General features: G+C 36.3%; 5 protein-coding genes and 1 non-coding gene across 8 annotated transcripts; 4 read left to right on the top strand and 2 right to left on the bottom strand.

The window, feature by feature from the left end:
* Positions 1 to 1951: 1951 nt before the first annotated feature.
* LOC111490149 (sphingolipid delta(4)-desaturase DES1-like) lies at positions 1952 to 4203 on the bottom strand. The gene is made up of 2 exons (XM_023138656.1): positions 3792 to 4203; positions 1952 to 3050 (listed from the first exon to the last, which is right to left on the bottom strand). Exons 1-2 carry the CDS (start codon positions 3945 to 3947, stop codon positions 2232 to 2234), a joined length of 975 nt encoding a protein of 324 aa, XP_022994424.1. The 5' UTR covers positions 3948 to 4203; the 3' UTR covers positions 1952 to 2231.
* Positions 4204 to 5224: 1021 nt separating this feature from the next.
* On the top strand, positions 5225 to 12557 carry LOC111490122 (allantoinase). Its single transcript, XM_023138622.1, has 15 exons — positions 5225 to 5508; positions 6018 to 6102; positions 6392 to 6512; positions 6897 to 6970; positions 7266 to 7342; positions 7511 to 7547; positions 7621 to 7706; positions 8165 to 8224; positions 8346 to 8494; positions 9755 to 9881; positions 10183 to 10338; positions 10422 to 10532; positions 10941 to 11051; positions 11701 to 11799; positions 12097 to 12557. The coding sequence occupies exons 1-15, from the start codon at positions 5422 to 5424 to the stop codon at positions 12220 to 12222; spliced, it is 1506 nt and encodes a 501-aa protein (XP_022994390.1). The 5' UTR covers positions 5225 to 5421; the 3' UTR covers positions 12223 to 12557.
* Positions 12558 to 13578: 1021 nt separating this feature from the next.
* LOC111490087 (endonuclease MutS2) lies at positions 13579 to 18164 on the top strand. Its single transcript, XM_023138565.1, has 5 exons — positions 13579 to 14173; positions 14479 to 15439; positions 15530 to 16054; positions 17134 to 17595; positions 17696 to 18164. The coding sequence occupies exons 1-5, from the start codon at positions 13689 to 13691 to the stop codon at positions 17990 to 17992; spliced, it is 2730 nt and encodes a 909-aa protein (XP_022994333.1). The 5' UTR covers positions 13579 to 13688; the 3' UTR covers positions 17993 to 18164.
* Positions 18038 to 20899, bottom strand: LOC111490120 (pentatricopeptide repeat-containing protein At4g21705, mitochondrial). Of its 3 annotated transcripts, XM_023138619.1 has the most exons (4): positions 20548 to 20639; positions 20330 to 20380; positions 18813 to 20059; positions 18038 to 18333 (listed from the first exon to the last, which is right to left on the bottom strand). In XM_023138619.1, the coding sequence occupies exons 3-4, from the start codon at positions 20045 to 20047 to the stop codon at positions 18288 to 18290; spliced, it is 1281 nt and encodes a 426-aa protein (XP_022994387.1). In that variant the 5' UTR covers positions 20048 to 20059; positions 20330 to 20380; positions 20548 to 20639; the 3' UTR covers positions 18038 to 18287. The 3 variants fall into 3 exon arrangements, with proteins under 3 accessions (XP_022994387.1, XP_022994385.1, XP_022994386.1); XM_023138617.1 differs by lacking the exon at positions 20330 to 20380 and having other exon boundaries at positions 20548 to 20899; XM_023138618.1 differs by having other exon boundaries at positions 20330 to 20651.
* A 558-nt stretch (positions 20900 to 21457) lies between these two features.
* On the top strand, positions 21458 to 21530 carry TRNAV-UAC. Its single transcript has one exon. It is a non-coding gene; the product is annotated as a tRNA-Val (tRNA).
* A 132-nt stretch (positions 21531 to 21662) lies between these two features.
* LOC111490159 (probable 2-carboxy-D-arabinitol-1-phosphatase) lies at positions 21663 to 24643 on the top strand. Its single transcript, XM_023138669.1, has 7 exons — positions 21663 to 21981; positions 22124 to 22275; positions 22601 to 22720; positions 23380 to 23479; positions 23963 to 24102; positions 24185 to 24264; positions 24401 to 24643. Exons 1-7 carry the CDS (start codon positions 21825 to 21827, stop codon positions 24525 to 24527), a joined length of 876 nt encoding a protein of 291 aa, XP_022994437.1. The 5' UTR covers positions 21663 to 21824; the 3' UTR covers positions 24528 to 24643.
* Positions 24644 to 24944: the final 301 nt, after the last annotated feature.

The following is a 24944-nucleotide window of genomic DNA, read 5'->3' as shown; positions in this document are numbered from 1 at the left end:
GTCTTTAACGACTATTCTATAATCGTGGTTTAGGGTTTATCATAATAAAACAATAGCAACACATGATAGTTAAAACAGTATACATCATTAATTTTGTATACTTTTCTCGTGACCAAAATGAATGGTGCATGGTTGGACAAAACAGAGGTACACATCGCTGTAAAACCTATACTTATGACCAATCATATCGCCATACTTGTGTGGTAGCATATTTACATTATCATTTATATTTATTCATTTCCAAATAGAGACTAAAATGATTATTTAATAGAAATATTTAAAATTAAATAATCGCCATATATAATTCAAATAGTATCATTTTTAAAAATATAATTAATTAAAAGCGTACTATCCTATCTAAAAAAATTGTAGTATTAAAAACGAATTAAAATAAATTTTAGTAAAAAATATTAAATTACAGATTAAATCATTATAATTTTAAACTTTATAGAATTTTATTATCCTAATTTTAATCTTCAAAATTGATTTTCTTTTTAATAATTAAAGTGACAAATTTATAACTTTTTAATAAAAAAATTAGCAAAAAAGTAATGAAAAAATAACTTTTTAAATTAATTTTACTGAAAATAGGATTTTATTGATAAAATTCATTTAATTGAACTAAAAAATAAATCAGTCTGAATTAGAAAAAAGAAAAAAAAAAGCAGTAGAAATATCAGAGGATAAAACAAATTGTTAGAAGAAAAAAAAAATATATGGAATAAAAAAACTCTAGTAAAATTATAAGTTTAATTTATGGATTTTTTATTTTTTATTTAATACATCTTTGAATGTTTAATAGGAAGAAATTTATAAATCAATAATTTTAAATTTTAGAAATTCGGTAAACCAAAATTAAAAGTTAAAGAATATATATATATGAGATAAACCTAAAGTTTGTGATTAAATTTGTCATTTTATTAAATATTAAAACTAAATTATACCGATCACATTATTTGGTTTTTTGTTTTTAAAAACTAAATTTATTAATAATACTTTTATCTGTGAGATTATTTGTTAATTTTTTTTATCATTTTTTATTTATGAACGGAAAAATCAAGCCAAGTTTTGGAAATTAAAATAATAGTTTAAAAATATGTTTGTCTTTGAAATTAGAAAAGGACTCGTATGAATGTCGCTATCGATTGGAATGACACGATTGGTATCATCTATGAATGTCGCTATCGTTTCTGCCCAATAGGACAGGTACAAAAGATAATTTTCAAGAATGGTCCACAAGATTTTTGTAAAAAAGAAAGAAAATGAACGGTCCACATGAACTAAGTTATCGAGCATTTAATTTATTTCTATAATGGCACATATAAAAATATTTTAATTCAAGATTTCAAATTTTATCTTGTCCAAAATCTCCATTGAATTTGCCAACATGATCGCAACTTTAACAACTAAAGCCAACTACTAGTATATAGTGTCTGCTTTGGCCCGTTAGTCATCAGCCCCACGATTATAAAACTCGTATGCTTGGAGAGGTTTCCACATTCTTGTAAAGAATGTTTCGTTCTCCTCTGTTAGGAAGATGTTTTCACACTCTTTAAGGAATGTTTTGCTACGAAAAGATTTCTACATCCTAGTAAAGAACGTTTCGCTCCCCTCTATTAGGAAGAGGATTCCACACCCTTATAACTTTCCTACATCCTAGTAAAGAATGTTTCGCTCCCCTCCATTAGGAAGAAGTTTCCACACCTTTATAAGAAAATACTTCGTTCCCCTTTCTAACTGATGTGAAATCTCACAATGCTTCGGCTTCAACTAATGTGAGATCTTACAATAACTCAATTGATTAAGTGATATACTCGACTAAAAAGTACGAGATTAGAATCACGTGGAAACTAAATATTCTCCACCGACGTTCCGTCCCTACCCATCGAGAAAATGAAAAAGGGTAAACATAAACATAATTCAAAGTTATGGAAACATTAAGATGAAAATATGTAGGCAAAGTAAGAACGGTAAATTGCCAAAATACCAAAGCTATGAGAATCTAGTTTGGCTAAAGCTCGGCTCCTTTTACAAACGGTCCCTCAAAAAGCCCTGAAAATCGAGTACAGTACAGTGAACAAGGAACATGCCTGGCTACTATACAATCTTAAAGAGAATGAATAAAACTCTCCAAGAACATAATCAAAACAATGGCAAAACCAGCTGAAGAGAGAATGGTCCATCAAAACAGATGGAAAAAGATTCTAAAAGGGAGAGAAGGATCGGATCAACTACTCAGATTTCTTTGCCATTCTCTTCATCCTACTAAATGGCCCCACTGTTCTGTCCATAATGTACATGTATATCACCTGGCTCCATGATTTATATGAATCTAATTCATTGTAGAATTCTGGTGCAATCTCCTTCACCTTGTAAAGCTTGCTTCCTGGAATCCTGGGGAAATCATGGTGTTCATTGTGGTAGCCAACACTCCATGTAAGAAGGTTAAGTGGACCGTAGTAAGAGTATGTCTCCTGTTTCGGATTGAAGACGTAATGTTCGGAAATGAAGTGACCAGCCATCGGATGCATCCCGCCACCAACGAATGTGGAGAGAATCAGATAAGCAAAAGTCTTCCAGCTCCAAAGGTAAACCATGGTGAAATCAAGACCTATCTGAATAATGAAGTTGATGAACTCCCAGTGGCCTGGGGGCTTTGGTTTGAGAAACAATGGCCGGAGAGCATAAAAGAAGAGTTGGAAGACAACCCATATGGCTTTCAAAACAATATTAGTCACCAGACGAGCTTCGGTCATGCTCGGAACATCCATATCCATACCATCCACTCCTTGGAAGCGATGGTGCTCGAGGTGATACTTTTGAAATGTGATGGACATGGGCACTCCAATAGGAAGATTAGCAAAGATCCCAAGCCACCGGTTATGATCAGGGGTTGAGAAGGCAAGGTTGTGACTGAGCTCGTGAATGGCTAAAAACAGGTTGTGATTGAGAAAAGAGCCAAAGAAGTAAGCTACTGCCAATATCTTTAACCAGTCTGCACTGTGAAGGGTCGTAGCAGTCCATAACTGAAGCAGAACAACCACAGCAATCTGCAAGAACAAGTTAATGATTGGCTTTCCAAACTCCGGTCACTTTCAACTTTAAAACTACAAGGTCACTTGTGAGTTCATAGCATAAATGGTTGTTCATCCAATTTCTCATTCTTCAGATGAATCAAAATGATGATGAAGTTGGTTAAATAATCATAACCAATCTGCTTTTCTTGACGAATACAGAAAGCATTAGTCTAAAAATTCAACTTCAACGATCTCTCTTTCAGATTTCATCAATGGTTTAAAGCCTAAATTGCAGACTACACGAATCAAGCAATTAAACGTCTGCTAAGATCACAAAACTAATCCAATTCGTGGTAAAAAGAGGTGAGGTGCTAATTCTCCCACGGCAAATAAACAGTAGATGGCAAAAAGAAAAGATCGAATGCAGGAATCGAACAAAAAAATAAAAGATCCTAAGCAATAAGAATGATGAAATTTTAGCAGCGAAGTGGAAAGATTCCTACAAAAACAAGCATTCAGAAAGTTAAATGTAGATTTTCGAGTAATGAGGTTGGGAAAACAAAAACAATGACAAATTCAGCGATGTGGCAGATGTAAGGTTCAAAATCAAAGAGAAAAAACAAACGAACACAGATCAGATTCAGCCAATGACATGTGAATCGTCCAGCAATGTCACAATTCAGATCTAAACACGAAATCAAAAAACCAAAATTCCCTACATTCTGAGAATCACGAACACACAAAACAGTAAAAATCAGAAACAAGAAACCAAACCTTAAAGAAAGCCCAGGGGTCAGGACCGAAGAGCTCCCGGATCTGAGGGTACTGAGAAAGAATTTGACGTCTCCTCGAAGCGTGAGGCTCGTCGGTGTATGACCAGAAGAAGTCAGTAGCCATTACGCCCTCATCTCTCTCTTCACCTCGTGGCATTGTCTCTGCTTGCTGCTCGCCCTCCCAGAAGATGCTCCGGCGGGACTCTGCCTCTCCTGGGGGCTCCCAAAATTCAAATCGGTCGTGGATTGAGCAGGAGAAACAAATGGTAACTTATACACAAAGCTCGTATCAGATTAAGCTATGGCCTTGATTCGAAGAACACCCAAATATAGAAATGAAAATGAATAATCAGAGAAGACGCTTCCTTCTTTGCAGGCCGTGGTGGGGAATGCCCATCAATGGAACCCTTTAATTTTCCTTTTAATTTTTTAATTAAAAAGATTTTCATTTTTCATATATATTTCACTTTCTGTGGGCGTGATATTATATATACTTATTAAATATTTATTATTTTAATTCTATATTGTTTCGCCTCTCGCGACCGAGTCCGAGACCAAACACGGTTAATTAGAGATTCCTACAGACAAGATGGGACGAGCATTGATAGTTACCTATCTCATTTTTCATTCTCGTGAAATTTTCATTTATCTAATGAAAAAAATGTTTCCTACTCCCTCCCGAGATGCCCTTATAATTATGAGCGTGATCCACTGAACTATTTTAGCTTTAGTGCATAGAGAGATGACGTCTCAATATTTATCTTTCTATAATTAAAAAAAATAAGATAATGAATTTATTAATTAAAGTCGAGTTTGTTTTTGAGTGAATTATTTTGTAATTTTTATCTTATTTTATATTTATTAATTTTTATTTTAATCTAAATATTAAATATTAAATATTTTAATATTTAATATTTAGATTCTTAAATAAATTCAAAAAATAAATTTTTTTAATTAATTCTCAATTAATTTTTACCATCCCTAAATATTAAATATATTGTGCAGATTAAGTAACAATAAGTTGAATTAATTAAGTCATTAAAGATTATAAGTTTAGAATTACTTTTTGTATTAAAACCACTAAAGAAATAAATGGAAAATTGGAAAATTATATGAATAGTTAACAAAAATGGGCGCATATATTTAATTTCATATATATTATTAATTAAGAGATTAAAGAGTCGCAAAAAAAATATTAATTAAAAAAAGCAATAAATTGAATAATTTTATTATGACTAAATAATATATATAACTTCGTATTTTATGTAAAAAATATTTATAAATTTGTAAAAATTTCATAAAAAGTTAAAAAAAAAAATTTAATTTTAGATAGAAATAGCAAATAATTTATTTAAAACATATCCTTAAAAAAAATTAATTTTTAATTTAGAGTTTAAGGACGTCACCCTTTGAAAAAAGTATTTGTTAATTTACCATTTCATTATGCTATGATTATTCGACTTTATCTTGAGATTAGCGATAGCGACTGGTTCAGTTTCCATTAATGGTCAGCCGATGAGGTGAATTCCCAGGTGAGAAGCCGGCGCCGGTGAGATAATTCAAATTCCGAACTACTAGATGAACATTGAATCCACTCGCCTTATTGAGTACGAGCGAGGGAGATAAGAACGATGAATTTGCTGCAGTGGAAGTTGTTACCTCTACTAACTGTGATCGCTTCCATTTTCGTAGTTTTTTACTTACAGCATTTATCCGAAGTAAGCTTCAACGACTTCTAATCCGTATTTTCCTGTATTTTTCTTTTGTGTCTCATTTGTTATCTTCCACTTTGTGTATCGTCTACCATCCAGTGATCTCTGCAAAGGCAGGTAGACGGAAATCGAAGAACTCGGTTTCATAAGTTTTGAAGATTGGTTCCAGTGTGATTATTTTTCTTTTTATTTCTTGAAATTTCTAAACCAGAATGAATTTCGTTAGGGATCTGGTATTGGAGTTTAATTTCAATCATCGAGTTTTTGTCATTTTGAGAATAATATATTAATTGAGTTCTATCCTAGCAGCTTAAGTTCGAAGTATATTGCTAATTTACATGGTATCAAATGACAATTCATAATTGAAACAATTCATCATAAGATGAACGAGATGTGTTCGGGGCATGTACATCAATTGTATGAAAGTTGTTAACTCTATGCTGCAATCAAAATCACTGGATGATAATTTTGTCTGTTATGTGATAGAATTTGCATTTTGGTTTCAACCTTCTCAGAATAAATGCAGTCTGCTTCCTTACAAGCACTATTGGATAACAAGCAAGCGCATTGTTACGCCACAAGGAGTCATTTCTGGTGCTGGTCAGTACACTACTTAATGCTTAGGTTCACAAAGAAAAGCATTATCGTACTGAGTCCGTTCTGGTTATGTTTGACTCTCATAGACATGGCTTTGGTCTACTCTGAGCGCCCTCACATTGACCATCTTGTTCACACTCTATATTACATTTAAGTATATAATTTCTCTTTGACAAATCAAATTATTAGTAACTAATCAGAAGGTGTTTCATCATCAGTTCGTTCGTGGCTTTGTATCTTGCTTTTCTAGATTATCTTATTGGATTTCTTTATCAAATGCTTAATTGGGCAGTTGAGATAAATGAAGGGAAGATTGTATCCATTGTTAAGGAAGAAGAAAGGCATGGGAAGATTATGGGTGCACATGTAGTTGATTACTCAGATGCTGTTGTATTCCCTGGCTTGGTTGACATGTAAGACTTAAAAAATCATTTTGGTCCTCTGCCTTCTCTTATTGTTGAATATAAATGTTATTGGTCGTAATTAGTCCATTATGTATTTTCCCAGGACATAAATTGATTCGATAGAATTTGTGCTAGGAGGTTAGATTCCGTATGTGTAGTTGGAAATTTTAATTTCTATGATGATCATACTGTCGTGAATTATTTTTAGCTTTAAATTGACGAGAATTTGAAATCTGATGACCACTTGACTGGAACTGCTTCCTAGAATAACATTAGGTCTATACATCTCCTTGAATTAGTTCGCTTTATTTGATGGGGATTTTCTCCAGTGTACGTGATCCAAGTCTTTGGAGGGAACCTTATCAATAATGCTATTGAGTTCTTTCTTGGCAGCCATGTTCATCTTGATGATCCTGGACGATCTGAGTGGGAAGGGTTTCCTTCCGGAACAAAAGCTGCAGCTGCTGGTATTTTGTCCCTTGTCATTCTTCATTTGTCTTCATATTTGGGAAATTAGAAGGAATGGATGTACCATGGATGACTTCATCATCTACCAACAGAACGTACATCTTTTTTAAGTTTCAACTCAATGTTTATGGATTCTAACCATGTAGACTTGTTTCTGTTAAATTGAGAATATTCTAGTGCAGTAACTTTTCTAAGTCTTTATCTTTTTATCATTATTATAATTTTTTTTGTATATGAACTTTACTTTAGTCCAGATGAACAACCCAAGGAACTGATATTGATATATTCGTACAGGTGGCGTAACTACGCTAGTTGACATGCCTTTAAACAATTTTCCATCTACTGTGTCTGAAGAAACACTAAAACTCAAGGTTTATTTTTGAATGGTTTTCTGGAAATATTTCAATGATCATTGTAAAGTCATTGATCAAATCATCTTTTCTCGCACAGCATAAACATTTATAAATTTGTTCATGTTCGCTTTCGGCTTAATTTAATGCCCTTCTACTTTCTACTAACGTGTCTTACTCCATTAACAGATTAAGGCTGCTGAAGGAAGAATTTATGTTGACCTTGGTATACTCAAAAGTTTACTTTTCTAACTCAATTTTTTCTAGTTCGAGGACTAATTTCATTCTATTAATTGAAGGCTTCTGGGGAGGTCTGGTTCCTGAGAATGCTTTCAATGCAACTGCTCTGGAACGTCTCCTAAGTGCAGGCGCTCTTGGCCTAAAGGTACTTCTTGATAATTTCTCTGTATAAAATTTGGTGCTTACATCTTAGCCTAATGGAATGCACATGAGTGGCAACTCCTTGTGTTAATTCAAAGTGGAGCACTTCTATTCTAGATCTTATTAATCTATAGTTTTCATATTTACTACTATGTGGTGGGTGAAAAGATTTTTTATCCGTTTATTTAGTAAAATGGCAATGTCGAACTGGTGGAGAGTGATAAATGTCTTGCTACTCTGAGTTATCCCAAATTTTCTCATCGGGAAAATTCCTCATGTAGCAATAAGTGTTCTCCTAGTGAGGGGTTTCCTTCGATAGACGGTCCTTTTTGTCAAGGATACCCTCAGACCACTTTTATGATATTCAGCTGTCTTATATAACTAGCTTGATGTTCGCAGAAAATCAATATTACTTTGACAATTTTCTTCCCCATAACATTTTTTTCTGGTATTGTTTTGCAGTCGTTTATGTGTCCTTCTGGGATCAATGATTTTCCTATGACAAATATTACTCATATCAAGGTTTGCGTTGATTTAAGTTGCAAAGTTCATATCAGCTGTTTTATCAGCAAGAATGAATTAATACTTCTATTTTTGTCTGCTAAAGTAACACTACCGTATGATGGAAATATATGCCCATTAGGAGGGATTGTCAGTGCTGGCGAAATACAAAAGGCCTTTGCTTGTACATTCAGAGGTTCAACCAAGTTCGCCAAGCTCGACGCAACTTGAAGATATGCAAGATGACCCTCGTTCTTACTTAACTTATCTTGCCACCAGACCACCTTCATGGTAAGATATCAAAACTTCTCAAATTCTTCCATGGTTTTCAGTTTGATATAATCTAAGAATTTAATTATCTATTTTCCATTTTTTCCCCATTTAGTACAACATTGGGGAGTGGGGACTTGAACATTATTATTGATATGTATCAAATTCACTAAAACATGTAGATGTATTTGCATTTTACATTGTTGGTTCTAATTCCTTAGTTATGTCTCCATAAAACAGTAACTCCCTTTTCTTTTATTAATATTAAACTTAAATTCCCTTATAAAACTGAAAGTTATAATTAGTGATGAAAAGAATTCAACCCTGACAAAGCTGAAGGAATAATATGATATATTCCTCTTAATTGCATCAATTAAGAAAGAATTGTAGTTACAGCATGCTTTTGAAAAAGTGCTTTAAAGGGAGACTTCAAAATGCAACATTTCCCAATATTCTTTGCTATTTTAAAAAGAATCTTTGCAAATATATATTTTTTTGGATAGGAAACAATTTCATTGATGGTATGATTTTTTTAAAAAGGGACAAAATCCCATCCTAATGAAGTTATAAAAAAACATATTGAATATGAAGGAGGGACATGTTTGCTCCAGTATAAAGCCAAAAAAAAAAAAAAATGATGATGTCTTCAAATATAACTTCGACTGAATGTTCTTGCATTTTTTTCATTCCAACAACTCATATGAAAGATCTATTGATCAGTAGCCAAATAGTCTTCTTCTCAAGCTTGAATGGATGGTAAATTAAAATTAGAGACTACCATTTTGCACCTCAAAAGGGACAGTCAATTTTAACAAAAGGCCGTGAGGAAATTGGATCAAATCTTCCAAGCCAAAAGGCAATGGATGAGGATATGTTTCTGGAGCTCACTATTTGTCGTACACTGATTGTAGCATAGAGAAGATAGAGCCATCTAGGGACTTTTTTTTTGTAACCGGTCTAGGGTGTTTAGGCAAGTGTGGCTGAGTTCAAAAGGAGGAACCTGATATTTTTTTTCCGGATAGAAATCCTTCCTTTGTACAAGTCAGGACAGTTTGATGATGCTTCCACTGAGAGATTGCTGACCATAAGAGTCTCCATTGTCTAGATTCCAAACCCATGAGTCTTCCCTATCTATAGGTTGATAACAAATTTGTATCACATGTTACCATCTTACAAAATACAAATTAAAATATGTTTTAAAAAATCTTTTTTTTTTTTTTTCATTTTGATTTGTGTAAACTCTATTTCTTGCTACCATTTTTCTCTTGTATCATTAAATAGGGAAGAGGCAGCTGTTAGAGAGCTTTTAACGGTGACAAAGAATACAAGGCCTGGTGGCCCGGCAGAAGGAGCTCATCTTCACGTTGCTCACTTGTCTGATTCAGGCTCTACCTTAGACCTTATTAAGGTACTTTTTATTATTTCAAATGTATGCATGTCCCCTACCTCTATTGGGCACATAACATTTTATTAAGCCATTCAACATACCCATACGTTGTCACTCTGGAAGGAAATTTTGGTTTGTCCATTTTGCAATGCTTTTCGTTATTGTTGTCTGGTGGTCTTCCCTGTGACGCTGGGAATCCAAATGTAGTTCAATTGGATTCGATATATTTTGTACTATGCTACTGCGTTCAATAGCTAGTCTACCTGCCTTGAGTAGCTGGAAAAGGAAAAGCACGAAAAATGTTATTCACTTCTTTTCACAGGAAGCAAAAAGGCACGGTGATAGTGTATCTGTTGAGACATGCACCCACTATCTAGCTTTCTCAGAGGAAGATATAAAAGATGGAGATACCCGTTTCAAGTGTGCTCCACCAATTCGTGATAAAGCCAACAAAGAAAAACTATGGGAAGCTCTAATGGTCGGTGTTTCCATAGATCTTGCTTGCTATAGAATCCCATTAATTTTCTCTAAAGTTGCACTTGTTTCATTTTAACATTACAGGAAGGACATATTGACATGTTAAGTTCTGATCATTCCCCAACTTTGCCAGAACTAAAGCTACTTGATTCTGGGGACTTCTTGAAGGCTTGGGGCGGCATATCATCTTTGCAGGTTGAGAATCGATATTTATTATTGATTCCCCTACCATCTGCTGATTTGCACACTTGAAAATTATACTTGAATTCGATTAAAAATAAGCTTTTAGCTGATTTTGACAAACAGTCTTTCTATTCGGATTTGGATAGTTAGGTTGTCACACATTTTTATATCCATGCCCTTAATAACTACTTTCCATTTAAGATATGTTGACCTCCTTTGAGAGATATTTGAAATTGTAGGCGAATTATATAATTTGGCTCCGTGTGGAATATCTACTGAAATGGGGTTGGTCCCATATGATACAAACTGAAGGAAAGACTTGAATTCCTTGTGGTAGTGCTTTGATAGATGCATAGACAATAAATTTAACTGTCAATCAAGTAACCAATATTAACATCAATTCTTCTTGAGAATTTGCAGTTTGATCTTTCTGCAACGTGGTCACATGCAAAGAAACGTGGAGTAACAATAGAGCAACTTGCTTTGTGGTGGAGTGAGCGGCCTGCCAAGCTTGCTGGCCTGGACTTAAAGGTCACAATATTTTTACAACTTCTAGTATCAATTTTTACATTCCGACTTTTTGGCTGAGTAGATTGGGATAATTTCATTGTCTTCTTCGCGAGCTTGTTGCATTTTGAATCTATAGTGAGTTTTATCACAATAAATAGCTTAAATAACTTGTTCTGTTTTCATGAGTGGTAGGAGGATTGCATATACATGTACAAATACAAACATTATAGCAAGTTCAATTGCACCTTCAAGTCAAATATTATATTTTCCTTTTTTATTCTTTTTGGGCATTGCCCCTTTGCTACTTGTTATTGGAATGTAAGCCTTCTTGCATTTGGTTACTCTTTGACACTGCCTAATAACAGTTGTGATTTTCTTGCCTCCAAATTTGTGGGACATCCTTTCCATGGAGTGAATAAGGTTTTATGGTTTGCACTAAACAGCCATATGGTTTCTTTGGAGTGAATGAAATGGAAGATTTTTTAGGATTCTTTATCCGCACTTTCATGCTATGCATTCATTTTCTACTTACAGTTTATCTTCTTTAATTTCTGATCGGACTATTTTGTAGTACATCTTTATCTTTAGGTGTTGGATGTCACACTCCGTTTTATTTCATTCATCAATGAAATTGTTCCGAAGATGAGAAAATATTGTTTTCATCTTACAGGGAGCTATTGCTATTGGAAAGCATGCGGATATTGTTGCATGGGCACCAGATGAGGAATTTGACGTCGATGACAAGTTTCCTATACACATTAAACATCCCGTAAGTCTGGTCTTCTATTTCATATATCCATCTTTGATTGTTTCAAGTTCCAATTCTCCCGTCTGAATCATATCTCCAGCATTTTAACTCCATAGATTCAGATACATCAAGTATAAACTGCACATACTCCATGGACAGAATCTTTTAGATGAAAGTTTTCCGTATGAAACAAAATTCTCCTTTCTCTACCATATAGGCCAGCATTTATCATGCGTTTTCTATTGCAAAAAAGTTCGAGTTTGCTTGTTATGAAGTTATGCTAACTTAGTGTCACTTTTTGTCATTCTTTCAACATAGAGCATTTCAGCCTATATGGGAATGAAACTGTCCGGAAAGGTTTTGGCCACTTTCGTAAGGGGACAACTCGTCTATGAAGACAAGCACGCTCCCGCTGCCTGTGGCACTCCAATCCTTGCACATTAATCTTCATGCTCTATGCTATGGCTCCATTAGTACTTTTCAAGCGCTTATGATGTAAAGAATAAAAGTTCAGATTTTCTAGAAGTAGTTTGTTATAGAGCATGAAGAAGGGTAATCATATCTTTGCAAGACTTCTTCATTTATATAATAAGATCAGCTGTAGGATGTTGGAACTGCACTCTTCGTTGGGAGATCGGTTACTTGACCAAATTTGATCCAACTGATGTATGGTACTCCTAAAGGCCATGGTTTTTAGTGCCTACTTTGCAAGGATTCCCTTATTTCTTTCTTGCTTAGCAAGACAAATAATGTCACCTTTATGCTAGTCTTGAAGTTCATCTCCTTTACCATTTCGGTTATGACCATTATGCTCTTAGCTAATGAGTAATGAGAAACTATCATCTTCCTTTTTTTTTTTTTTTTCGAGGACTAGAATTGAATGGTCGAGATGGGAATCAATCTTAAAATGTTTACATTAAAGAAGCGTTAACCTCGAACACGTCGATCTCTCTATTTTCTAATGTGAATTGATATTTATTTGTACGTAATCGTGTGGATCAACTTCCTTAACTTAGAATTTCGGAACAAAAATTTCTATGCTAATATTGTGATATCCTATATTGGTTAGCAAGAAGAAAGTCCAAAGAGGACAATATCTCTAGCAGTGAGCTTGGATTTTTACAAATGGTATAAAAGCTAGAAATCAGGTAGTGTGCTAGTGAGGATGTCGGGTCTCCAATGGGGTGGATTGTGAGATCCCACATTGATTGGAGAGGGGAACAAAACATTTCTTACGTGGAAACCTCTCCCTAGCACTTGAGGGGAAGCCCAAAAGGGAAAAAAACGGGGCAGTGTGCTAGCGAGGATGTCAGGCCCCAATGGGGTGGATTGTAAGATCCCACATTGATTGGAGAGGGGAACGAAACATTTCTTACGTGGAAACCTCTCCCTAGCACTTGAAGGAAAGCCCAGAAGGGAAAAAAACGGGGCAGTGTGCTAGCGAGGATGTCAGGCCCCCAATGGGGTGGATTGTAAGATCCCACATTGATTGGAGAGGGGAACGAAACATTTCTTACGTGGAAACCTCTCCCTAGCACTTGAAGGAAAGCCCAAAAGGGAAAAAAACTTGAATGAAAGTCGGAAAAGAAAAGCCCAAAGAGGATAATATTTGTTCTCCCTTGCACTTGAGGGGAAGCCCGAAAGGGAAAAACTTTGAACGAAAAATCGAAAGGAAAAATTCAAAAAGGATAATATTGACGATATGTATCTAGTAGTTTTTTTTTTTTTTTTTTAGTACTAAATAAATGAAAAGGCAAAAAATTTATTTAAAAAAAAAAAAGAAGTCTAGATTGAAAGCCGTTGAAACCAACGCCAATGGAGAGAGCTCAACGATTGAAGTGGATAAGCTGTCTTCTTTAAAATCCGATTTTCACTCGCCCACTTAATCCTTCCATTTTCTTCTCCTTCCCATGGAGATCAGCTACAGCTTCATCTCCATTAGAAAAACTCCTCGAATCTTTGCCAGAGTTCTCAGGCCCGCTTTCTCACTCTCCGGCACTCATGAATCCGTGTCCGTTCGAATCTCTACTTCACAGGCCCTCCAGAACGAAACCCTCAGGGTTCTAGAATGGAGTTCTATCTGTAAGCAACTCTCCACTTTTACGTCGACTTCCATGGGATTTGACGTAGCTCACAACGCTAACATACGCTTCGGTCGGACGAAGGAGGAGAGCCAGAAGCTTCTGGATCAGACGACTGCTGCTGAAGCTGTGGTGATTTCTCGACAGTTGGATTTTTCAGGAATCGAAGATGTCTCTGGAATTTTGAATTCGGCGACTTCTGGTAAATTGCTTACTATTGCTGAACTGTGTTCGGTGCGACGTTCTCTGAAAGCTGCTAGGGAGTTGTTCGAGGAACTGCAGGCTTTGGCTGGTGATGGCCGTTCTTCAGATAGGTAATGTTCTCGTGAAATTTGTTCTTCATCGTTTGTTTTTCATTTAATTGGCATTCGTCTAGGGATTCGATAAACTTCTATAGAGCTATTTCTGGTTGAAGAAAAACTACTATATGATACTTATTTACATAGAAAAATGATCTTGGACGTATGAGGAGAAGTATTCAGATCATCTTGAGCCCTGAGTTGAAATCCTTGTTCACTTTTCTCCTGTCACTGAAAAGTTTAGTTGATGAAATGAAACATGAACATATAATTGTGGGTAGAAGTTGATACGATTTATTCTGTCTAATTATATTGATTAGGTTCATGCCCTTGCTTGAAATACTTCAGAATTGTGATTTCCTGGTGGAATTGGAGAGAAAAATTGAGTTTTGTATCGATTGCAATTACTCAACTGTTCTTGATAGAGCCAGTGAGGACTTGGAGCTGATTCGTTTGGAGAAGAAGAGGAATATGGAAGAGTTAGATTCTCTTTTAAAGGCAGTATCCTCTAAGATATATCAGGCTGGTGGGATTGATAGGCCTCTGATAACAAAGCGCCGAGCTAGAATGTGTGTTGCTGTTAGGGCTACTCACAAGAATTTAGTACCAGGCGGCATTGTCTTGAGCGCCAGTAGTTCTGGTGCGACATACTTTATAGAACCCAAGGAGGCAGTGGATTTGAACAACATGGATGTTAGGCTATCAAATTCGGAGAAGGCTGAGGAAATAGCCATTTTAAGTATGCTTACAAATGAAATCTCTGAGTCAGAGAATCATATAAGATATTTGTTGGATAGAATTCTTGAACTTGATCTTGCTTTGGCCAGGGCTGCTTATGGTCGATGGATGAGTGGGGTTTGTCCATGTTTCTCACCCAAGGGGTATGAAGGCTTAAATTCTAGTATAAATGACAATACATTATCAGTAGATATTGATGCTATTCAGAACCCATTGCTGCTCAACTACGCTCTTAAAAGTTCATCAGATAATGTTTTATCTTCCTCTGCAAATGTAGGTCAATTTGACAAGAGAGATAATGCAATCAATAGTGAAGGTTTTTCAGGAAGCGTCACTGATTTTCCAGTGCCAATAGACATTAAAATTAAGCGTCAAACTAGAGTGGTTGTGATTTCAGGGCCTAATACAGGAGGTAAAACTGCATCCATTAAGACTCTTGGCCTAGCATCTCTTATGGCTAAGGCTGGCATGTACTTGCCTGCCAAGAACCTCCCAAAACTTCCATGGTTTGATCTTGTTCTAGCTGACATTGGAGATCACCAGGTAGAATTCTCTAGTCCTCTTACTGTAATCATATAGATTATCAGCTTTTTGAGTTAAGTATAAGTTTTAACATTGTTTTCTTGATTGAAGTCTCTAGAACAAAATTTCTCGACTTTTAGCGGGCACATCTCGCGGATCTGTAAAATATTAGAAGTATCCTCGGATGAATCCCTAGTCCTTATTGATGAAATTGGCAGTGGAACTGATCCTTCAGAAGGTGTGGCTCTCTCTACCAGCATTTTGCATTATCTCAAGAAATGTGTTAATCTAGCTATTGTGACTACTCATTATGCGGATTTGACTCGCATAAAAGATAGTGATTCTTCGTTCACGAACGCTGCTGTGGAATTTTCACTCGAAACTTTAAAACCTACCTACAAGATCCTTTGGGGTAGTACTGGAGAGTCGAATGCTTTGAGTATTGCTCAATCAATTGGATTTGATCCCGCCATAATAGAACGTGCAAAGAAATGGATGGTGAGTCTTACACCTGAAAGACAGGATGAACGTAGAGGTTTGCTCTTCAAATCACTAATGGAGGAAAGAGATAAGTTGGAAGCTCAAAGAAGGGAAGCTGCTTTAATTCATGCAGAAATTTCAGCACTTTATAACGAGGTAAAGCTTTAGAAATTTGTGAATGTGCTGGCTTCCATTTATCTGCTGCCTTTATAACGAGGCAAATTGATTCATATCTTGTGTGCAGCTTGTGTATCTTATCGCCTTATGTTGTTAAGTAATACCTTTAATATGTGGTCAATTGGTCTTTTGCTTGGTTTTATTAGCCCTGTGATCAAGGTAAAGTTCTTACCTAATAATGGGTGCATCATTCGTTGGGTGGATCATGATAACTGATGTAACAGTCCAAACCCACCGCTAATAGATATTAGGCTTTTCCTATATTGTCCTCTTTAGACTTTCCCTTCTGGACTTCTCCTCAAGGTTTTAAAACACGTCTACTAGGAAGAGGTTTCCACATCTTTATAGGGAATGCTTCGTTCCCTCTTCAACCAATGTAGGATCTCACGATCCACTTCCTTATCTCACAATCCACTCCCTTTAGGTCCACCGTCTTTGCTGGCACACTGCCTGGTGTTTGGGTCTGATACTATTTGTAACAGCCCAAGTTCACTACTAGTAGATATTGTCCTCTTGGGGCTTTTCCCTTGGGGCTTTTCCCTTTAGACTTCCCCTTAAGGTTTTAAGATTCCCTTCCAGGTTTTAAAACTCCCCCTCAAGGTTTTAAAACTTGTCATAAAGCTCCCCCTCAAGGTTTTAAAACTTGTCAAAGAGGAGAGGTTTCCACACCCTTATAGAAATTGTTTCGTTCCCTTCTCCAACCAACATGGGATCTCATACATTTTTCAGCATCTAGAGAACTAAAATTCCCGATTGGTTGCATAGCCAACTGGAAAAAATTGTAAAGAAATGTAATTATGTCCTATCTATTAGAAAAAAGTAATATCATTTCAAGTATACTGGCTTCTAGTAAAATTCAGGTGGCTTTGCCTGTTGCATTATGCCATTGGTGACATTTAGAAAGGACTTTTGAAAGGTTTCAACAAATTATACCATTGGAGAAAGTTGAAAAGATTTCAGGCGATTGATTTACTATTTCTCATTAAAAAGAATGCAGAACCGATGGCATTCCAACACATTATGGTGTTGCTCATCTCTATCTTTAATCATTGATGCAGATTCGGGATGAGGCAGAAGATCTTGATAAGCGTGAGAGAGCTCTTATTGCTCTTGAAACCAAAAGAGCTCGACAAGAAACTGAGGCAATAAAGTCCAAGATAAACACTGTTGTACAGGAGTTCGAAGAGAAACTGAAAATTGTTGGGGCTGATCAATTCAATTCATTGATTAGGGAGGGAGAATCCAAAATCGCTTCAATTTGTGAAGCTTGTCCTCCAACCGACAATTCCCGCCTCGTTGTTGCAAATAAAAGTTCTTATACACCCCAGTTGGGCGAGCAGGTGTTTGTAACTGGTCTTGGGAACAAGTTAGCTACTGTTGTTGAAACGTCTGATGATGAGGAAACAATCCTTGTGCAGTATGGTAAAATCAAGGCCCGAGTGAAGAAAAGAAGCGTCAAAGCTCTTTCAAATAGTGAAAAGACAGCTTCTGCCAAGTCTTCTTCATACTCTAAGAAACAGGTATCTTCTCTTCATCCCTGAAGTTTTATTACTCCAATACTATTTGTCCTGTGATGCATACACAATGATGCAAATCTAACAATCATTGTTAACAATTTAGGGTGGACGGAGCAGAGAATTGGTCAGTACTTCAGATGGAGAGTCTTATGGCGCCGTTGTGCAGACTTCAAAGAACACGGTTGACTTACGTGGCATGCGAATAGAAGAAGCTTCTTACCATCTTGATATGGCCATTGCTTCGAGAGGACCAAATTCAGTTCTTTTCATCATACATGGAATGGGCACAGGGGCTGTCAAGGAACATGTACTCGAGACCTTGAGGAAACATCGGCGTGTAGCGAAGTATGATCAGGAGAGTCCTATGAATTATGGTTGTACAGTTGCTTTTATAAAGTAGATATCAATTTCAGGTGGTGAGCTATGTCAAGCTGAGTACACCATCTAGTTTGAACTCAAATGAATCACATCTCATATATGTAAATATTGACGACAAGCTGAACTAAAACAATACAGGAAACACGTAGCTGCTTCAAGTTCTAGGTTCTTTGATCTAGATTGTAACAAACAAATTCAAGCTTTTCGTAGAAGTTTCAGTTTTCGTGCGCACCTCCACACCAAATTTGTACAATTCATTGAATCAGACACGATCAACTTAATCTTGATACTCGAGAGTAATTCTTATTTCCATTCACTTATCTTACTTCCCTGAACAAGAAGAAGCTGCTCTCGATATGAGATCTGCAGAAAAGAAAAAGAAAGAAGAGGAATTGGATGCCCTAGAGCTGCAGTCCCTGGATAAGCCTTAAAAAAACACACACGCCTCTTTTTAACTGAAGTCGGGACACAAACAAAAGAAAGAAAAGGGTCATGATGATGGTCCAATCTTTGTTTTCGCCCCGGTGATGCGCTCCTAGCTTGTGGAGCTACATACCAGAAAAAGAATCTTAATTGAATTCACTATTTTAACTTCTTTCTTCCCTGTTCACGAAATACCAAATCATCTATGCATGTAACACATTTCTCTCAAATCACCAACACTTCATTAAACCACCAAATACAATCAGTAAATTGGAAGTGAACATCACCTACTTTTACTCCTTTCATGTGAAGAACATGATGATAAATAAGATTTTGCATTACTGAAACCCAAGCAACAGGTGTTCAGATTGACAACAACAATAAGATTCAATAAGAAAACAATCAGCAAATGTTCTTACCTTCCTTCAGTTGTTTCTTGCCCAGTGCCAAGAATTTTCTTTGTTTCTTCATCTTCATCTATTTTATCAGACTTCATTTGATTTAACAGCTCATGTACTTCTTTACCACCTCTTATATGAACCTTCATCAAGGCATGATACATCTCTCTGTTCACTGGAATCGCAGACCTCAATGAGCCTACAAAAGCTTCTACTTCTTCAATGCTGGCGTTTTCACCAAGCCAATTCAATATGCCTGTAATCACACGTAGATTAGGTTTCCATCCTTTATCCATATTTAGAGTAAGGGCGGCCTTCATGCACTCTACAGATTTTTCAGTCTCACCCCTGTCCATATATTGAACAGCCACAGCACCCCAACTGTTTGGTGTGGTAGTCTTTCCCTTCTCCATCAAGTCTTCGAGCAGGGCTTCGGCTCTCTCACACATTCCCTTGTCAATATACCCAACAATGACAGTGTTAGGAACTCGAAAATCATAGCAATTCCCAGATGATTCCCACTCTTTCAGCACTTTTTCAGCTTCCTCAAGTTCACCCAGTCTCACCAGAGATTCAAGCATTGTGATGTAGTCTCTATTGATGAATCTCGTAGTATCAGTTTTATCCAGATTCCACAATCTCAACACCTTCTCCTTGTTTCCTAACGTTGTGTATAGCGAGATTAGATGGTTATGGCCAATTCTATCTTTACTCTTCAGTCTCTCTTCTGCTTTTTTCAAGGCATCAACCGCCTTATCAGCAAGATCCGCTTTTATAAAGAAGTTAGCTACTACTGCATAAGTGTTCCAATCCATGACTATATGAGGTTGAGATTCCATCTCCTTTAATACATTCTCCATCCCCTCAAGATCCCGTCTCGCACCATACGAATTGATGCAGATTCTGTAACTGAAGTTGTCTGGAGAAACATTTTTCTCTTTCATCTCTGCTAGTACCTCAGGGACCTTGTCATGCTGACCAACATTTGTATACAAGCACATCATGTCATTGTAAGTGAGCTCTGAAGTTGCAAAGCCCATCTCTTTCATTTTTTGCAAATGGGAAAGGGATTTTTCAACTTGCCGCTGCCGAACGTAGCAATTGAGGAGAGCACCATATGTCTTATCAGTCTGGTCTTGCTCCTTCAACTGATTGAAATAGCTTTCGGCAGAAAGATATCCACGAACTCGGCCAATCAGGTCCAATTGCACCGCATGTTCGCTTGGCGAAAATATGCAGACACCGGTTTTCTTCATCCATTCGGACACCTGCATTTACATCCATCATCAATTATAAAGAACACCCCCAATAAATTGTTGAAATCCACACATTTCTAGCTCATATGATGCTATAGTCATTCTATCATTATCCACAGATTTAAATAAGTGAGTTACTCCAGATTAAATAAGGGAGAAACAACATAACTCCATGGCTGAAGGTCCATATTATGTGAACTAATGAAGTTACTCAACAAATTCATTGAATCAAAGAATCTAAAGAAGTATTTTCTGACTTTTTAGCATAGAAAACCCGCGTACCTTCCATTTCCCCAAGCTATATCTGTCAATATAACTTCATTCTCCATAATCCTGAGGATTTGAAGTTAGCGATTGAGCTATTCACATTTTGAAAAGGAGGCTCATCCAAAAGACACTTAGTTCTCACTGTATGCATCTTTTTTCACAGTTCACTTCTTCCTACACATCCTACAGCTCAAACCAAAATATACCACATTTCAAGAAAGAAAAACTCAAACCTCAAGAGCTTGTGTGAAGCGTTTACGCTTGCGAAGGTCATGAATGATTCTCTGAAGCTCAGCGATTCGGACCTTCTTTCCCTCCTTAACCCAGCCGTCCAGCTCCGGCTCCACACTGACGTTAGGATCGCCCAGAGGACTAATTTTCGCGTACAGAGTCGCCTTTTTCAATCGATTCGTATGGTAAAATCGGTCAGCTAGGGCATAGCGTGTTAAAGCTTTGGAAAAGAACTGATCCATTGATGAGATCCGCGGAGATCTCGCCTTCGAAAGAAGAAAACGAAGAAGAAGAAGAAGAAGACGAGAACTGTTTCAAGTGAGACAGAGAACCCATAAACGCAACAGGGGCGGAGTTTCAAGGTTTTAGGAAGGTTTTGTTATTGGGCTTATGGGCTCGTCGAAATTACAGAATGAAATATGGGCCGATTTTGGGCCTCAAAACGACAGCCCAACTAAAAGAGAGCTTACCGCACGTCGGTGATGCGCTGGTTTATTCTCAAGGGTCATATTCTTGAAAACTTCGAAATTTAAATAAGTATAATTAATTTAAATACTTTATTTATAAATAAATATAACTATTATATAATAATAATAATAATAAATACGTCAAGTTATTTATTATTTTTATTTTATATTATATTACTTTACTTGAAATCCTTTGTGAAATAAAATTAATTAAATGTGATATGCAATTAAAATAAAAACTATTTACCAAAAATGAAAAACTTCCATTATAAAAATATTATAATGACATCATAAATAAAATTTGTAAGAAAAATGATCCAGATAATTCAATCAAGTTATAATTGAAAATTTTCATAAATATTGATATTTGTGAATTATAGTTCAAAAAACAGTATATTTAAAATATTAATAAATATATAAATAAGTATATTAAACATACCAACAAGTTGCTGTGGTGTAGTGGTTATCACGTTAGTCTTACACACTAAAGGTCCCCAGTTCGATCCTGGGCAGCAACAAGTGAGAAATGAATTTTGTTTTTAATTTTTTTTTAATTAAAAAATCCTCCGAACAAAAAAGCCAAGAAGTCCAATTCAGGATAAAAATCTTCCCGCGAGTTTGATTCAGCCATAAACAAAGCCCAAATAATCCAACCATTCGTCTTCTTCAACTGTTCCCCACCACTCATCTGTGATTATTGCAAGAAAAATCTTCTCCACCACCGCCACTAACAAATGAAGAGCGCCACAAATGCAGAATCCAGAAGCCGAGTAAGATCGTAAACCTGTAGATTCTCTAATTTCTTCACGAACATGGCTTGTGGCGTTGTTTTCATGACCATCGTACCTCTAAGTTCAAGTTCAAGTTACAGTTCCTGCTTATCGTATGTTCGGAAGCGTCCTTTGCTCCGTAGTCTTTCCGGTGGAGTTCACTGCTCAAGTATTAGCCGAGATTTGTCTCTGACCACCGGTAATATTATCGATTCCTCTGTTTTCTTCTCTTGTTCTTCAACTGTTCTATGAATTCATGGTGCAAGTGTTTGAAGAATGTATGTATTTCAATGGCTTATGATTGCTTGTTAGTTAACATGGCCTTGGATAACTTGTGGCAGAGAGGCTAGGAAATGGTGATGTTATGACTGGAGGAGCTTTTGATTTTTATAAAGCAACTACATCTCTTACTGAAAGGTCTATCTCCACATCAAAGAAGGTCACTCTTGTAAGGCATGGTCTTAGCACTTGGAATGAAGAAAGTAGAGTTCAGGTTTGTAGTGTTCCTACTTTAATCATTGATCTTTTCGACATTGGGGCATAATGTAGAATAGTTGCTCGATTACTCGATACCGGTTTCCATGTGCTTGTCATGTGTGTTTGGTTTATGAAATCATATACATGGATGAATTTGTTCAAGCCCACCACTAGTAAATATTGTACCTAAATGAATTATGAACGATGAAAATTTGAGATTTCTATTTATGAGGAGAAGTAAAGATTTGAACAACTTTTAACTTGAATGTACAGATTCCATTCTTCTTAGCACACGGATTTAATTTTACATTTAGCCTAATTTTTGTTGAACTAACATGCAGGGAAGCTCGGACTTATCTCTCTTAACAGAAACTGGGGTGCTGCAAGCAGAAAAATGTAGAAGAGCCTTGGCAAACATAAATTTTGATAGATGTTTTGCAAGTCCAATATCACGCGCCAAGGTTGGGTGGCATCCAAATCTGTGTGTGTTGTTGAGTATTATGGAAAGTAGTAGTCCCACGTTGGCTAATTAAGAGGATGATCATGGGTTTATAAGTAAGGAATACTATCTCCATTGGTAATGAGATCTTTTGGGAAAATCAAGAGCAAAACTACGAGAGCTTATGCTCAAAGTAGACAATATCATACTATGGTAGAGAGTCGTGGTTCCCAATATGGTATCAGAGTCATACACTTATCTTAGTCATGTCAATAGAATCCTCAAATGTCGAACAAAAAAAGTTGTGAGTCTCAAAGGTGTAGTAAAAAATGACTCAAGTGTCGAACAAAGGGTGTACTTTTTTCGAGGGCTCTAGAGAAAGGAGTCGAGCCTCGATTAAGGGAAGCTGTTCGAGAGCTCCATAGGCCTTAGGGAAGACTCTATAGTGTACTTTATTCGAAAAGAGGATTGTTGAGAGTTATTGAAATGAAGTAGTCTAACCTTGGCTAATTAAGTGGATAGGCCATTTGGGGAAACCAAAAGCAAAGCCACCGGAGCTTATGCTTAAATTAGACAATATCATACCATTGTAGAGAGTCGTGATTCCTAACACTTATATTCTTTTCTTTTTTCATTATGATATATTGTTTGATTAAATTGCCACTATTTCCTTGAGTGCAGGCAACTGCTGAAGTCTTATGGCAAGGAAGGGAAGAAGAACTGGTTTTTCTTGATTCTCTGAAGGAAGCCCATCTGTTTTTTCTTGAAGGCATGAAAAATGGTCTGTCCCCTGCTTGAGCATACTACCATTTTGATTACCATTTTACTATGTTATCTTGAAGAAGATTATGTTTGGAAGTAACTCGAAGTTGGATGTCGCATAAGTTCATATCATGTTTTGAAGTAACTCAAAGTTGAATGTCTCATCAGTTCATATCATGTTTGGAAGTAACTCAAAGTTTGAATGTCGCATGAGTTCATATTATATTTGGAAGTAACTCAAAGTTGCATGTGTCATCGGTTCATACATTCAAACAAGCTATAAACAGCATCATCCACAAATGTCATTGAAAACGTTTTTGGAGACTGCTCTTTTTTAAATTCTTGGAGATGAACATTTTTTTTCTTTTTGGAACTGATTTATCTCTTGATTTCTGCATTTGAGATTTGAGACTTCCTTGTAGATCTTAAAATATTGCTTAGAATACGTCCCTCTGTACATTCTGTTTCGATCATAGAAATCATGATTAGAATTTGGAGGCAGTGGATGCTAAGAAGATTTATCCAAAGGAGTACACAACATGGCGAGAAGATCCTGCTAAATTTTGCGTAAATGGCGTCTACCCTCTTCGAAAAATTTGGGCAACAGCAAGAGAAGCTTGGAGGGAAATCTTGTTATCACCTGTGAGATATGTTCATTCAATCTATTCCCATCAATTACAAGCTAGTCTGGCTGCTTTTTAACTTCTGTTTTGTTGATTATCAGGGAGAGAATTTTGTGGTGGTCACTCACAAATCTATATTGCGGGCACTCATCTGCACGGCCTTGGGGCTTGGCCCTGAGAGGTATGTAATATCCTTTTGTGGATCAAAATGAATTTAGGATTCCTTATAAACAAGCAATCTTCATTGCTATATATTTAACGCCTTCGAATTCCAAAATGTTGAATAAGTTTGTGTGTCGATGGCTTTCGTGGTTCAGGTTCCGATCGGTCGAGATAAACAATGGCGGGATATCGGTGTTCAAGTTCAACGAAAAAGGAGAGGCAATGCTTCAATCTTTGAATATGACAGCACACATGTACAGCGATCACACCTATTTATACTAAAACTAGGAAGTTTGTAGACATGAGAATGATACTGTATTGTTTTTTTTTTTTTTTTTTTTTTTTTTTTTTTATAAAGATGATAATTTGCATAATGAATCACAGGCTTGTTTTGTGAGTGATGTTGACCTTTATTTAAATTATTATGCGGAGCTCTTAGATGTTTGTGAGTGTCGTGCCCTCTCTTGCTAGAGCGTTCAAATGGTCTCTAGAACTATTATGATTCTCTAGATATATCAGTTCAAGCCCACCACTAGTAGATATTGTCCACTTTGGCTCATTACATATCGTCGTCAATCTCACGGTTTTAAAAGCGCCTATTATGGAGAGGTTTCCACACTTTTATAAAGAATGTTTCGTGCCTCTCTCCAATCGATGTAGGATCTCACAATCTACCCATCTTGGGTGCCAACCTCCACC

This window comes from Cucurbita maxima, unplaced genomic scaffold (genome assembly GCF_002738345.1).
Source record: "Cucurbita maxima cultivar Rimu unplaced genomic scaffold, Cmax_1.0 Cma_Scf00015, whole genome shotgun sequence".
NCBI classification, from domain to species: domain Eukaryota; kingdom Viridiplantae; phylum Streptophyta; class Magnoliopsida; order Cucurbitales; family Cucurbitaceae; genus Cucurbita; species Cucurbita maxima.
The sequence above is the reverse complement of the archived record's forward strand: the minus strand, read 5'-3'. Positions and strand labels throughout refer to the sequence as shown.

Bases quoted from the DNA above. Each gene is read 5' to 3' on its own strand.
- LOC111490149 (XM_023138656.1), bottom strand. From the start codon at position 3,947: ATGCCACGAGGTGAAGAGAGAGATGAGGGCGTAATGGCTACTGACTTC. The intron at 3,051-3,791 runs GTTTGGTTTCTT...TTGTTCTTGCAG, and splicing joins ACCCCTGGGCTTTCTTTAAG to ATTGCTGTGGTTGTTCTGCT.
- LOC111490122 (XM_023138622.1), top strand. From the start codon at position 5,422: ATGAATTTGCTGCAGTGGAAGTTGTTACCTCTACTAACTGTGATCGCT. The intron at 10,533-10,940 runs GTTGAGAATCGA...GAGAATTTGCAG, and splicing joins GCGGCATATCATCTTTGCAG to TTTGATCTTTCTGCAACGTG. The intron at 11,800-12,096 runs GTAAGTCTGGTC...CTTTCAACATAG, and splicing joins CTATACACATTAAACATCCC to AGCATTTCAGCCTATATGGG.
- LOC111490087 (XM_023138565.1), top strand. From the start codon at position 13,689: ATGGAGATCAGCTACAGCTTCATCTCCATTAGAAAAACTCCTCGAATC. The intron at 15,440-15,529 runs GTAGAATTCTCT...TCTTGATTGAAG, and splicing joins CTGACATTGGAGATCACCAG to TCTCTAGAACAAAATTTCTC. The intron at 16,055-17,133 runs GTAAAGCTTTAG...TCATTGATGCAG, and splicing joins TTTCAGCACTTTATAACGAG to ATTCGGGATGAGGCAGAAGA.
- LOC111490120 (XM_023138617.1), bottom strand. From the start codon at position 20,787: ATGGATCAGTTCTTTTCCAAAGCTTTAACACGCTATGCCCTAGCTGAC. The intron at 20,060-20,547 runs GTTTGAGTTTTT...ATGTAAATGCAG, and splicing joins GCTTCACACAAGCTCTTGAG to GTGTCCGAATGGATGAAGAA. The intron at 18,334-18,812 runs GTAAGAACATTT...TCTTTTCTGCAG, and splicing joins CAAGAAACAACTGAAGGAAG to ATCTCATATCGAGAGCAGCT.
- LOC111490159 (XM_023138669.1), top strand. From the start codon at position 21,825: ATGGCTTGTGGCGTTGTTTTCATGACCATCGTACCTCTAAGTTCAAGT. The intron at 21,982-22,123 runs GTAATATTATCG...AACTTGTGGCAG, and splicing joins AGATTTGTCTCTGACCACCG to AGAGGCTAGGAAATGGTGAT. The intron at 24,265-24,400 runs GTATGTAATATC...TTCGTGGTTCAG, and splicing joins TTGGGGCTTGGCCCTGAGAG to GTTCCGATCGGTCGAGATAA.